The sequence below is a fragment of the Schistocerca nitens genome, chromosome 6, assembly GCF_023898315.1.
Source record: "Schistocerca nitens isolate TAMUIC-IGC-003100 chromosome 6, iqSchNite1.1, whole genome shotgun sequence".
Taxonomy (NCBI): Eukaryota; Metazoa; Arthropoda; class Insecta; order Orthoptera; family Acrididae; genus Schistocerca; species Schistocerca nitens.
In genome coordinates, this window is record NC_064619.1 from 391,653,150 (window position 1) to 391,667,029 (window position 13,880).

General features: G+C 43.0%; 1 protein-coding gene across 3 annotated transcripts in view; it reads right to left on the reverse strand.

The window, feature by feature from the left end:
• The window catches only part of LOC126263065 (pleckstrin homology domain-containing family F member 2), a 145,859-nt gene that overhangs the window by 16,120 nt on the left and 115,859 nt on the right, over positions 1 to 13,880 (reverse strand). For 2 of the 3 annotated variants that reach the window (XM_049960048.1, XM_049960046.1), the window contains exon 8: positions 3,268 to 3,368. In XM_049960048.1, coding sequence (XP_049816005.1) covers positions 3,268 to 3,368 — 101 coding nt within the window. Of the gene's footprint in view, positions 1 to 773; positions 910 to 3,267; positions 3,369 to 13,880 lie in introns of all 3 variants that reach the window. The other variant, XR_007546817.1, reaches the window with a different exon arrangement.

A 13,880-nucleotide genomic window follows, 5' to 3' on the forward strand; every position in this document is an offset into this window, starting at 1 on the left:
ATGCCAACCAACATCCACATGCTAGGTAAAAGTAAAATTTAGCCTTCTTACATCATCCAAATATTTTTCCCTCCAATTCCATAGAGTCTTCATTTACATACTGACACTTCAACTTTCCATCTGCTTAACAATGTGATAGCTTTTCTGTGGCCACCTTACTTTTCTCTTTGTTGCCATCTGACTGTTTTTTTTCCCCTACTGCTTCTACAGAAGCTTAAACCAGTTCACTCTAACTTTTAGTATTCCAGTAAGACCACAGACAACACTTTCATTTCTTCTTGTTGTACTTTCTCCAAATTTGTTCTTCATCAGGTACTGAACACCGACACATTTTTACACAACTGTACCATTGTCTTTCTGGAGATTTGTGTCATTACTGCTTACTCTTCACATCATGGTACTGACATTATCAGATTTCTTTACAGACTCACTGTTTGATAACGGTAACTCCTGTTCATTAAGTTTAAGTAATGCTTACATATGATTAGAGCATACACCCATAAGATGCATATCTGTGGTGGGTAACACACAGAGCAAAGTTTTTCACTATCTTTCTTGCTATATATGATTTCATTTCTCTAGTAATATTTATTGCTGGCAAGCACTGCACTTCTGCATTTAAAATCTTATTTAGTTTCTATTATTTCCATAAGTCTCATCTTTACAGACTGTCCCAGAATAAGAATTTAGTCTATTAACTTAATTACATAGTTCTGATTTCATTTGTTTAATGCTGACAGCAGCTATCTACTCATGCATCTGCTATTACTCACCATCTCCATGAACACTGTCCTGAACTCAATCCTAAGTTAAACATCAAGTGTCTGCCACAACAGGCAGACACTGTTAGTCATCTTCCAATGGCAATACTGACAAAACTGCTGACGAGCTTCCATGCTCTTAGGCAGACTGTAAAGAGATTTATACAATTCCACAACTGCAGTAAAAGTGAATAGTTGTCTGATAAATCAAGATGGGGGATATTTACTACATGGCAGTAATGTGAGAAAGAAACTAATTTGTATAAGTAACAACGGAGATAGTCACAGTATGTTTACTATCTTAACACACATTTCAACTTTGAAGATGGGCACTGTATCAGTTAATCACCAAAAGGGATTGCAAAACCATTTTGACACTCATTCTACATAGTAAAAAATGTGAGGTCATCCACATCAGTACTAAAAGGAATTCATAATATTTCAGTATCACGGTAAATCACTCACATTTTAAAGTTTCTGTTTCAACCAAGTACCTAGGGATTGCAATTACAAACAATTGAAATTGAAATGATCATGTACAAAATGTTGAGGGGAAGATGAACAAAAGACTGTGTCTTATTAGCAGAACACTTAGATGATGCAGAAAATCTACTAAAGAGATTGCTTACGCTTTAGTTGTCCATCTTCTTCAGGAGTGCTGTTCATGGTATGGATCTTTAATGGATAATACTGAAGAGGATGTCGAAAAAAATCAAAGAAGGGCAACTCATTTTGTGTTGTCACAGAATAGGGGAGAGAAACCCAGAGAATAATACACGAGTTGGGGTGGCAATCATTAAAACAAAGACGTTCCTCGTTGTGGCCAGATCTTTTCAAAAAAAGTTCAATCACAAACTTTCTCCTCTGAATGCAAAAATATTTTGTTGACTGCCAACTACATAGGAATAAACGACCATGATAATAAAATAAGAGAAATGAGAACTTGCATGGAAAGATTTAAGTGTGTGTCCCCCCCCCCCTCCCCACGTACTATTCAAGAGTGGAACATTAGAGAAATAATCTGAAAGTGGTTCAATGAACCCTCTGCCAAGAACCTACATGTGAATTGCTGAATAGTCATGTAGCTGCAGATGAATGCACTTCTCCAAACAGAAAATTTTACAGTTGCAAACAAGTGCACTAACCACAGCATCTAATGTGCCTCCTATGATACTGTCTAACTGATGCAACTTGTCTACTTTTATCTTATGTCATGACACAAGGAAAAAACAAACATGTATACACTGATCAGTCAGGACATTATGACCACCTACCTAATAGCTGGTTTGTCCACCTTTGGCACGGATAAGAGTAGCAACTCACCATGGCATGGAAGTAATGAGACCTTGGTAGGTCCCTGGAGAGTGTTACCACATCTACACACACATCACCTAATTCCCATAAATTCTAGGGAGATGGGTGAAGAGCTCTGAGGGCATGTTCAATCACATCACAAATCTGTTCAATCAGGCTCAGATCTGACGAACTGGAATTCACCACTGTGTTTCTCAAACCACTCCATCACACTCCCGGTCTTGTGACACAGCACATTATCTTGTTGAAAAATGCTGCTGCCGTCGGGAAAGGTGATCGTCATGAAGGGATGTATGCGGTCTGCAACCAGTGCACAACACTCCTTGACTGTCATGGTGCCTTGTACAAGCTCTATGGGACCCATAAAAGCGACATGTATGGTCCCCAGAGCTTATCTCTGTGCTGCAGTATAGGTATCAAGGAGTGGTTCCCTTGGAAAACAATCGATTCGGTATGATGAAGATGATATTGGGCCTCATTAGACCACACAACACTCTGCCACTGCGTCAATTTCCAGTGCTGATGGTCAGATGCCCATTTCAGTCACAGTTGCCAATGTCATGGGTGTTAACATTGGCACACGCATGGGCCGTCGACTGTTGGGCCCATCATAAGGAGTGTTGGGTGCACTGTGTATTCACACACATTTGTACTCTGGCCAGTATTAAAGTCTGATGCTAGTTCTGCCACAGTTCGCTCCGCCTATCCTGTTTTACCAGTCTGCTCAGCCTACAATGTCCAACATCTGTAATGAGGGTGGCTGCCCAACCCCACGACATCTGGTCATGATTTCACCTTGGTTTCGCCTCATGCTGAAGATACTCCCTACAGCAATTCTTGAACACTTGACAAGTCATGCAGTTTCCGAAATGTTCATGCGAAGCCTCCGGGCCAGTCAAACTTGGACAGATTATGCACCTTCCCCATTCTACACACGGACAGCATGCTCATTGATACTACAAGCATTGTGTGTGTGTGTCTGATAAGCAGTCATTCCTCGCCAGGTGATGCTCCTATCGCCTGAACACATTTATATTGATAGTAGGTCGGTGGTCATAATTTTCTGGGTGATCAGAGCGTACATAAGAGTAAAACAAGTTTCAGTTTCGCTAACAGCAATATTATGTGTAATGAGAAAAAAATTCAAAATGATACAGAAAGAAAATTTTAAAATTAAGACACTTTCATTTACCTCATCATGAGTAGATTCTTGCTGTGAACGATTAGGTTCCTCATCTTCATCTGAGTCTTCTTCTCCTGATGATTCTCCAGATCCATTTCTTTCCTTTAAGTCTGTAATGGAAAGTAAGTCTCTGTTATAGTAATGTACACACAGAGAAAGAAAAAAACTATAACTATTTTAATCATCTTACAATGTTTCCTACTATTTTTAATAGAGTAGAGCAGTCACAAATTTGGGGACAATTCTATTTTGTTAAGGAATTTTCTGTTTCTCTACAACATTCAATGTAGGGGCATCTTTTCAAAATTCAACAATACCACCTCCTCAAAAACAGATCAAATAAGAATGAGACTGTTGCTACAAATCTGAATCTAGTACTATTATTCACAGGACGATGTGACATGGTACAAGGAATAATAACAATATGAAACGGATAGATTGCTACTCACTACATGGAGAAGGCATAATGGTAGACATATACACTTAAAAGATTACTTTGATATTATCAACTACTGCACCAAATCCTTCATGAAGATGTAGACAGTCTGCACACACACACACACACACACACACACACACACACACACAGCCACTATTGTCTCTGGGCACTAAGATCAAACAGCGACTGCAGTGAGTAACGCTTGGCTGGGGTAGGTAGCAGTGAGGATCGTAGGGTTGCAGGTGGTTGGAGATGCTGTAATGGTGCCTGTGTGAATGTGCCACGACATTTACAGGACAGGATAGGGTGCCAGGTGCAGTATCAGGTTGCTATGCTCTTTGGGATGGGGGGGGGGGGCAATGAGAGGAGAGGGAGGAGGAGCAGGAGCAGGAGGAGGGAGAGGGAGAGGAGAGGAGCAGAGAAGGGGAAAGGACTATCCAGATGTGCTGGCAGAATAGAAGGCTTGTGCGAGGAAGGAGTGGGAGCTGGGAAAGGGATAGAGGCAGGCGGGACAGGGACTGGTGAAAGTTGACATCATGTGGATTACAGGAACAAAGTGTATGTCACAGAGAAGCTTTCCACTTGCATAATTCAGAGACGCTGATGTCAGTGCAAAGAATCCATATGGCTCACGCCATAAATCAGTCGAAGTGCTGCTGTGGGAAGAGTGCAGAGGACAGTTGTTTTCTCATTTTGGTTGTGACGAGAGTTACTCAAGAGCCAAACGGAGAATGTGATTCAATTGCTCCAGTCCTACTGACTCAGAAGGGGTAACTTCTCAGTGGCCAATCAATGGTCACAAAGGGGACGGTAGTTCCTGTGAATTATTATGGGTGGAGGTTACACTCAACAACCGAGCTAGGTTAATAATTGGCTCCTTTTACCGACCTCCCGACTCAGCAGCGTTAGTGGCAGAACAACTGAGAGAAAATCTGGAATACATTTCACATAAATTTTCTCAGCATGTTATAGTCTTAGATGGAGATTTCAATTTACCAGATATAGACTGGGACACTCAGATGTTTAGGACGGGTGGTAGGGACAGAGCATCGAGTGACATTATACTGAGTGCACTATCCGAAAATTACCTCGAGCAATTAAACAGAGAACCGACTCGTGGAGATAACATCTTGGACCTACTGATAACAAACAGACCCGAACTTTTCGACTCCGTAAGTGCAGAACAGGGAATCAGTGATCATAAGGCCGTTGCAGCATCCCTGAATATGGAAGTTAATAGGAATATAAAAAAAAGGGAGGAAGGTTTATCTGTTTAGCAAGAGTAATAGAAGGCAGATTTCAGACTACCTAACAGATCAAAATGAAAATTTCTGTTCCGACACTGACAATGTTGAGTGTTTATGGAAAAAGTTCAAGGCAATCGTAAAATGCGTTTTAGACAGGTACGTGCCGAGTAAAACTGTGAGGGACGGGAAAACCCACCGTGGTACAACAACAAACTTAGGAAACTACTGCAAAAGCAAAGAGAGCTTCACTCCAAGTTTAAACGCAGCCAAAACCTCTCAGACAAACAGAAGCTAAACGATGTCAAAGTTAGCGTAAGGAGGGCTATGCGAGAAGCGTTCAGTGAATTCGAAAGTAAAATTCTATGTACCGACTTGACAGAAAATCCTAGGACGTTCTGGTCTTACGTTAAATCAGTAAGTGGCTCGAAACAGCATATCCAGACACTCCGGGATGATGATGGCATTGAAACAGAGGATGACACGCGTAAAGCTGAAATACTAAACACCTTTTTCCAAAGCTGTTTCACAGAGGAAGACCGCACTGCAGTTCCTCTCTAAATCCTCACACAAACGAAAAAATGGCTGACATCGAAATAAGTGTCCAAGGAATAGAAAAGCAACTGGAATCACTCAACAGAGAAAAGTCCACTGGACCTGATGGGATACCAATTCGATTTTACACAGAGTACGCGAAAGAACCTGCCCCCCTTCTAACAGCCGTGTACCGCAAGTCTCTAGAGGAATGGAGGGTTCCAAAAGATTGGAAAAGAGCACAGGTAGTCCCAGTCTTCAAGAAGGGTCGTCGAGCAGATGCGCAAAACTATAGACCTATATCTCTGACGTCGATCTGTTGTAGAGTTTTAGAACATGTTTTTTGCTCAAGTATCATGTCGTTTTTGGAAACCCAGAATCTACTATGTAGGAATCAACATGGATTCCGGAAACAGCGATTGTGTGAGACCCAACTCGCTTCATTTGTTCATGAGACCCAGAAAATATTAGATACAGGCTCCCAGGTAGATGCTATTTTTCTTGACTTCCGGAAGGCGTTCAATACAGTTCCGCACTGTCGCCTGATAAACAAAGTAAGAGCCTACGGAATATCAGACCAGCTGTGTGGCTGGATTGAAGAGTTTTTAGCAAACAGAACACAGCACGTTGTTATAAATGGAGAGACGTCTACAGACGTTAAAGTAATCTCTGGCGTGCCACAGGGGAGTGTTATGGGACCATTGCTTTTCACAATATGTATAAATGACCTAGTAGATAGTGTCGGAAGTTCCATGCGGCTTTTCGCGGATGATGCTGTAGTATACAGAGAAGTTGCAGCATTAGAAAATTGTAGCGAAATGCAGGAATATCTGCAGCGGATAGGCACTTGGTGCAGGGAGTGGCAACTGTCCCTTAACATAGACAAATGTAATGTATTGCGAATACATAGAAAGAAGGATCCTTTATTGTATGATTATATGATAGCGGAACAAACACTGGTAGCAGTTACTTCTGTAAAATACCTGGGAGTATGCGTGCGGAACGATTTGAAGTGGAATGATCATATAAAATTAATTGTTGGTAAGGCGGGTACCAGGTTGAGATTCATTGAGAGAGTGCTTAGAAAATGTAGTCCATCAACAAAGGAGGTGGCTTACAAAACACTCGTTCGACCTATACTTGAGTATTGCTCATCAGTGTGGGATCCGTACCAGATCGGGTTGCGGAGGAGATCCAAAGAAGAGCGGCGCGTTTCGTCACAGGGTTATTTGGTAACCGTGATAGCGTTACGGAGATGTTTAATAAACTCAAGTGGCAGACTCTGCAAGAGAGGCGCTATGCATCGCGGTGTAGCTTGCTCGCCAGGTTTCGAGAGGGTGCGTTTCTGGATGAGGTATCGAATATATTGCTTCCCCCTACTTATACCTCCCGAGGAGATCACGAATGTAAAATTAGAGAGATTAGAGCGTGCACGGAGGCTTTCAGACAGTCGTTCTTCCCGCAAAACATACGCGACTGGAACAGGAAAGGGAGGTAATGACAGTGGCACATAAAGTGCCCTCCGCCACACACCGTTGGGTGGCTTGCGGAGTATAAATGTAGATGTAGATGTAGATGACTGAAGCGGCCAAGCTTGGGAGCTCTGTTTTTGGACACTGTGTGACAGGAAATTTTGGTCAGTGAAGATCTCATTGAGATCTTTGGCATAATTTGAATTGAACTTCTTTTCACAAATATGGGGTGGCTAGGCCATATCGAAGGGGCTTCTCGGTGTGGAATGGTGGCAGTTGTCAAAGTGGAGGTCTAGCTGGTAGTTGGTAGGTTTTATGTGGACACAGAAACTGATGTAATCCTCCATGAGTTGGAGGTCCACTTCGAGGAAGATGGCTTGCTGGGCTGGGAGGGGGGGGGGGCACGAGGGGGGGGGGTCAGCTGAAGTGAATGAAGGAGAAAGAGTTGAGGTTCTGGAGAAACATGTCTAGAGTGTCCTCGTCCTTGTCGAGATCAAGGGGACCTCTTCAATAAATCTGGACCAGGTCACACGTTTGGGATTCCAAGTGAAAATGAAGAGCTGCTCCAGATGGTCCACGAATAGGATGACAAAGGATGGTGCTATGTGGGTGCCTATTCCTGTACCAAGGATTTGCTAGTACGCGATGCCTTCAAAGGAGAAGTAATTGTCGGTGAGATTCCAGGTTTGGAGTTGGTCAGGCATTGGGACAGGTACTGTTCAATGGTGTAATGGCCATGGGCATTGGAGAGATTAGTGTAGAGAGAAGTGGCATCAACAATTATAAGCAGGGTGTTAGGTAGTAAAAGAACAGAAACTGTGGAGAGGTGGTCGTGGAAATAATTACTGTCTTCCGTATACAGGAGGGTAGGTTATGGGTCACAGATTGTTGGTACAAATGGGCACAGATTCTGTGTGTGGACGCACTATCCAGCCAAAATGGGACATCCTGGGTGGTTGGGTTTACGTATTTTATCAAGCACGTAGCAGGTAGAAGTGTGGGGAGTGGAGGTGGTGAGGAGACAGGGAGACTCGCGGGAGAGGTTTTGGGATGGGGGGATCCTGCCAGCTTCCTGTAATGCAATCTCTGTGTCTAGCCTTGTAAACGAACATGTCTGGAGCCTCTAAGTCAAAAAATCTTTGTGTTTCAGAACCATTGTGGTGAATCTTTGTTATCAGCTAGGACTAAAAGTTTTTAGATATTGGATTGAAATTCTTTTTTAGGATGTGAGGTTGTTTTTTTACGTTGAGTAATTTGGGGTATGATGGTAAGGCAAGGCCTGAGGCTACAGAATTCTGGAAAGGACTGTTATTTCTGTGGGAATGAGGCTTCTGGAGGACAGGTTCTTAACTGAATTGTGGGTCTGTTTAGGCTCTGGGTTCTATAAGGTGACAGGAGGAGATTCTGCCTGTGGAAGATGAAGTAGGTCTGCAAGGAAGGGTTCAATAGTTACAATGTAGTGTGAGTGAGCTTTGATGGAGCCTCTAGTAGTGGTACATAGTGGTAGTCCAAAGTTGGAGTATGACGTGAATGGATGATTTTTTTGAGGTGACATTCTACTATAGTTCCTGGAGGGGAGGGGGGGGGGTTTCAATCTGGGAGATGGGATATAGGAATTCGGGATTGCAGAGCAAGAGGATTTTACAGATGGAGCAGAGTTAGTGTGAGGAGACTGGGTCTGATTTATGAGGTTCTGCAGGGCTTGTTCAGTGAGCACTATAAACTGACAGAATTTGTACAGATGGAGGCCATTGTGGAAGGATGAGATGAAGCCATAGATGGGTAATTTGATAGCCAGGCCATTTGGAGGGATTCCTTAAGCTAGCAATAATGCAAAAAACAATATGTGGGACAGGGTTATGGCTAGGAATAGGGAACCTTTTCTGTATTGGCACAGCTGGCAGAAGCAGGTATCCATAATGGAGGATTAAAAAAGCTCATAAAAATCATGGGAATATCTCGAAAAACTAATAAAAGATGAAATCAGATGTAGTATAAGGAAGAAATTATGGTGAAACTCGACAAAGTATAGTTTACAATAATTAGTGAAAACGAAATAAGAGTAACATGAAATCACAGTGAAAAAACAAAGAGACAAGAACTGAGTGGGGTGTGTTGTGGGTCAATATGAGTGGAGAGAAGGGGGCAATGGCTGCAAACAGCTTGAGCGAGGTCAGTACATTGCATGCGTGAATAAGGGATGAGGAGGGCTGTTACATACAAGGCGCAATATCATATTTATGGTGCATGCAGGACCAAGAAAAAATTAGAAAATATATGTGCGTGAAGGAAGGTGGTGGGATAAATTGGGTGGTCCAGCAATAATTAAATCGGCGGAAAGAATGTGGGAAACAGGGTGCTGCAGCTACTGTCCATGAGAGTTCATTGCTTTGTGTCATAAGCAGCATGACCCTCTTCCTCAATGTTGACCTCTCCCTCACAGATAGCTAAATCACTACCTCAGTCAACACCTAACCTACTAATCAGCAACTGTACCTCCACATCAACAGCTGCCATCCATTTCACACAGAAGTCCCTTCCACAGAACCTAGCAACCCGTGGTTGTCACATCTGTAGGGGTGTGCAATCCCTCTTCAAATATGCCAAGGATTTCACATAGGCCTTCCTGGACCACAGTTTCCTTCTCCATCTTGTCTAGAAACAGAGCTCCTGAGCATTGTCTCCCCAGTCATCTACACCCACCACATATCCACTGACTGGCCAGAAAGGAGTGCCCCCTTGTGACTCAATACCATGCAGGACTGGAACAACAGAATCATTCTCTCTGTCAGGATTTTAACCACCCCTCATCATGCTGGAAATGACAAATATGCTCCCCCTTATCCTCCCAATCCACCCACAGTGGCATTCCACCACTCACCCAACTATACAATATTCTTGTCCTTCCAAATTCCACCCCTGCTCAAAACCCCTTGTCCCATTGCCCATGCCTCTGTAATAGACCTACACGCAAGACAAGCCCCATACATCCTCCTGTTACCGCCTACTCCTGTGCTGTCGCAGAAATTTCCAACCACATCCACCTGTGAACTGAGACATGTGGTCTTCCAAATTGGCTGCAACCACTGTGAAGCACTCTATGTGGTCATGACTATAACAAGCTGCCATGCGCATTGAATGGGCACCACCAAACTGTGCCTAATCGACAATTAGACCACTCTTTTGATAAGCATGCCACCCAACACGATATGCTTGACTTCAACTACTCCTTCATGACCTGTGCCATCTGGATTCTTCTCACCAACACCAACTTTTTCTGAACTGCACAAGAAGGAAATGTCCCAGCAAAATATCCTTTATCCTTTGTTCCCGTAACTGTCACGACACCCATATTCACTGCTCCCTGTCCTCCACCTGCCTCTATCCCCCTCCCTACTCCCACTCCAATCTGACATGTGCCTTCTATTCCAACAGTGCACCAGCACTGTCCATTCGCCTTCGCTGTTCCTCTTCTGCCCAGTCTCCCAACCCTTCAGTACAGCCTCCCACCAACACGGCACCTACTGGCCCATTGCCCTGTTCCCACAATGTGTCTCCTTCTGCCCCAGCCCTCCCACCCCAAGCATACCTGTGTCATCCTTTTCCCTTCACTACTTCCCTCTCTCCCTCCCTTTACCCTACCCACCACAGGTGAGATCAATCCTCACCGCAGTCAAAGTTGGGCCTTAGTGCCCGGAAATTACAGTGGTCATGTGTGCATGAGTAATGTGTGTGTGTGTGTGTGTGTGTGTGTGTGTGTGTGTGTGTTTGGGCGCGCGCGCGCGAGCGGGTGGGCGCGCGCGCGTGCACATATGGTGAAAGATTTAGTCCAATACATGGTAATATCTAGCAGTCGTCCTACAATTTTCTTGTCTGCCACATAATACCACTCCCATGTGGTGAGTAGCAACCTATTCATTTCATATTACTGTTATTACATCCCAGGTTTTTCCACTGCTTGACTTGGTAATTACATCTCCCCCCCCCCCCCCCTCTCTCTCTCTCTCTCTCTTTCCTCCAAAGCCAAAAATCCTATCTTTGATGCCCCAGGTGGTGTGTTATCAAGCTACATTTTCTTTTGGTCAAGTTGTGGCATAGTACCTCTCCTCATGAACCATGGTCCTTGCCGTTGGTGGGGAGACTTGCATGCCTCAACGATACAGATGGCCATACCGTAGGTGCAAACACAATGGAGGGGTATCTGTTGAGAGGCCAGACAAATGTGTGGTTCCTGAAGAGGGGCAGCAGCTTTTTCAGTAGCTGCAGGGGCAACAGTCTGGATGATTGACTGACCTGGCCTTGTAACATTACCAAAACGGCCTTGCTGTGCTGGTACTGCGAACGGCTGAAAGCAAGGGGTAACTACGGCCGTAATTTTTCCCGAGGGCATGCAGCTTTACTGTATGGTTGAATGATGATGGCATCCTCTTGGGTAAAATATTTCGGAGGTAAAATATTCCCCCATTCGGATCTCTGGGCAGGAACTACTCAAGAGCACATCGTTATCAGGAGAAAGAAAACTGGTGTTCTATGGATCGGAGCGTGGAATGTCAGATCCCTTAATTGGGCAGGTAGGTTAGAAAATTTAAAAAGGGAAATGGATAGGTTAAAGTTAAATATAGTAGGAGTTAGTGAAGTTCGGTGGCAGGAGGAACAAGACTTTTGGTCAGGTGAATACAGGGTTATAAATACAAAATCAAATAGGGGTAATGCAGGAGTAGGTTTAATAATGAATAAAAAAAAATAGGCGTGCGGGTAAGCTACTACAAACAGCATAGTGAACTCATTTATTATGGTCAAGATAGACACGAAACCCATGCCTACTACAGTAGTACAAGTTTATATGCCAACTAGCTCTGCAGACGATGAAGAAACTGATGAAATGTATGATGAGATAAAAGAAATTATTCAGGTAGTGAACAGAGACGAATATTTGATAGTCATGGGTGACTGGAATTCGAGAGTTTTGGGAAGCAAAATAACTGATGATGGTGGAAGTAGAAAGGATATAAAATGTAGACTGGCAATAGCAAGGAAAGCATTTCTGAAGAAGAGAAATTTGTTAACATCGAGTATAGATTTAAGTGTCAGGAAGTTGTTTCTGAAAGTATTTGTATGGAGTGTAGCCATGTATGGAAGTGAAACATTGACGATAAATAGTTTGGACAAGAAGAGAATAGAAGCTTTCGAAATGTGGTGCTACAGAAGAATGCTGAAGATTAGATAACTAATGAGGAGGTACTGAATAGAATTGGGGAGAAGAGTAATTTGTGGCACAACTTGACAAGAAGGAGGGACCGGCTGGTGGGACATGTTCTGAGGCATCAAGGGATTACGAATTTAGCATTGGAGGGCAGCGTGGAGGGTAAAAATCATAGAGGGAGACCAAGAAATGAATACATTAAGCAGATTCAGAAGGATGTAGGTTGCAGTAAGTACTGAGAGATGAAGAAGCTTGCACAGGACAGAGTAGCATGGAGAGCTGCATCAAAGCAGTCTCGGGACTGAAGACGACCACAACAACAATGTGGCATAGTACCTTTTCATTAGTCTCTCATTCCATCTAGCTATTCTTCAATATTCTTTCGCAACACCACACTTCACAATAGCTTCAATTTACTGTTCACTTTTCATTTCCATACAATGCCACACTCCAAATACTTTCAGTCATTTTTACAGTAATTTTCTTTGTTTGCTATGACAATAGAAACAAACACCAACCTAAAAGATAAAGAGGATACATGGAATAATACATGTTTTTTGTTATAACAGTTGCTTAAAGGCCCCATGACTTAATGGACAAAGCCAAAGCAGGTAGAAATTTTATAAGTAGGCCACACTCGGTTAATATGTTGCCACTGATCAGCACCTCCTATCGTCACTAAGGTGACAGCAGTGCCAAGAATTTCAGTTCTCCATTGCACTATGCAATGATTATGATGATGATGATACTGGGTTATTTCTCGTACCAACCATAAAACTTTTCAGCTCCGGTACATTTTAAAACAACTACTGCCCTAATCAAACTGAAAGCACTACAGAGGAACAGGGTAAAAAGTAGACTGGGACTGCTCAAAATAACATTGCACAGACAGTTTTACCATTTAAAATAATTATCAGCTCAATGTACATACCATCTTCACTGTAATAATGTTTCACATCTGATATACTACCCATGAAAAATCATTGGTGTTACCTTAATAGATACTACCACAAGACATTTAATCTGTGAAGACATGCAGTCCAAAGCAGTTGCTGTTTTTCTTAGCAGCCTCTCATTTAGCTTCCTTATTCCAGTTATCTGATCCAAATGAAAGTCTTCATTGTAAATTCTGTTGAACTGATAATGTTTTAGCATTCCCATCACCTCCTTTGCACTTTAATGCCTATATAAGACAACAAATCGACTGGCGCAGTTCTTATATCGGTTACTGCTACTACAATGGCATGTTATCAAGTTTTAAGTGAATCTGAACATGGCATTATTGTCAGCGCATGAGCAATGGGACACAGCATATCCAAGGTAGTGATGAAGTGGAAATTTTCCTGTATGACCATTTCATGAGTGTACTGTGAGTATCACGAATCTGGCAAAACATCAAATCTCCAACACTGCTGCGGCCAGAAAAAGATCCTGCAAGAAAGGGACCGACGACGACTGAGGAGAATCGTTCAATGTGACACAAGTGCAACCTTACCGCAAATTGCTGCAGATTTCAATACTGGACCATCAACAAGTGTCAGTGTGCAAACCATTCAATGAACTCAATATGGGCTTTTGGAGCCAAAGGACCACTCGTGTACCCTTGATGATTGCATGACACAAAGCTTTACACTTCGCCTGGGCCCATCAACACAGACATTGGGTTGCTCATGACATTAAACATGTTGTCTGGTCGGATGAGTCTCATTTCAAATTGTCTCGAGTAAATG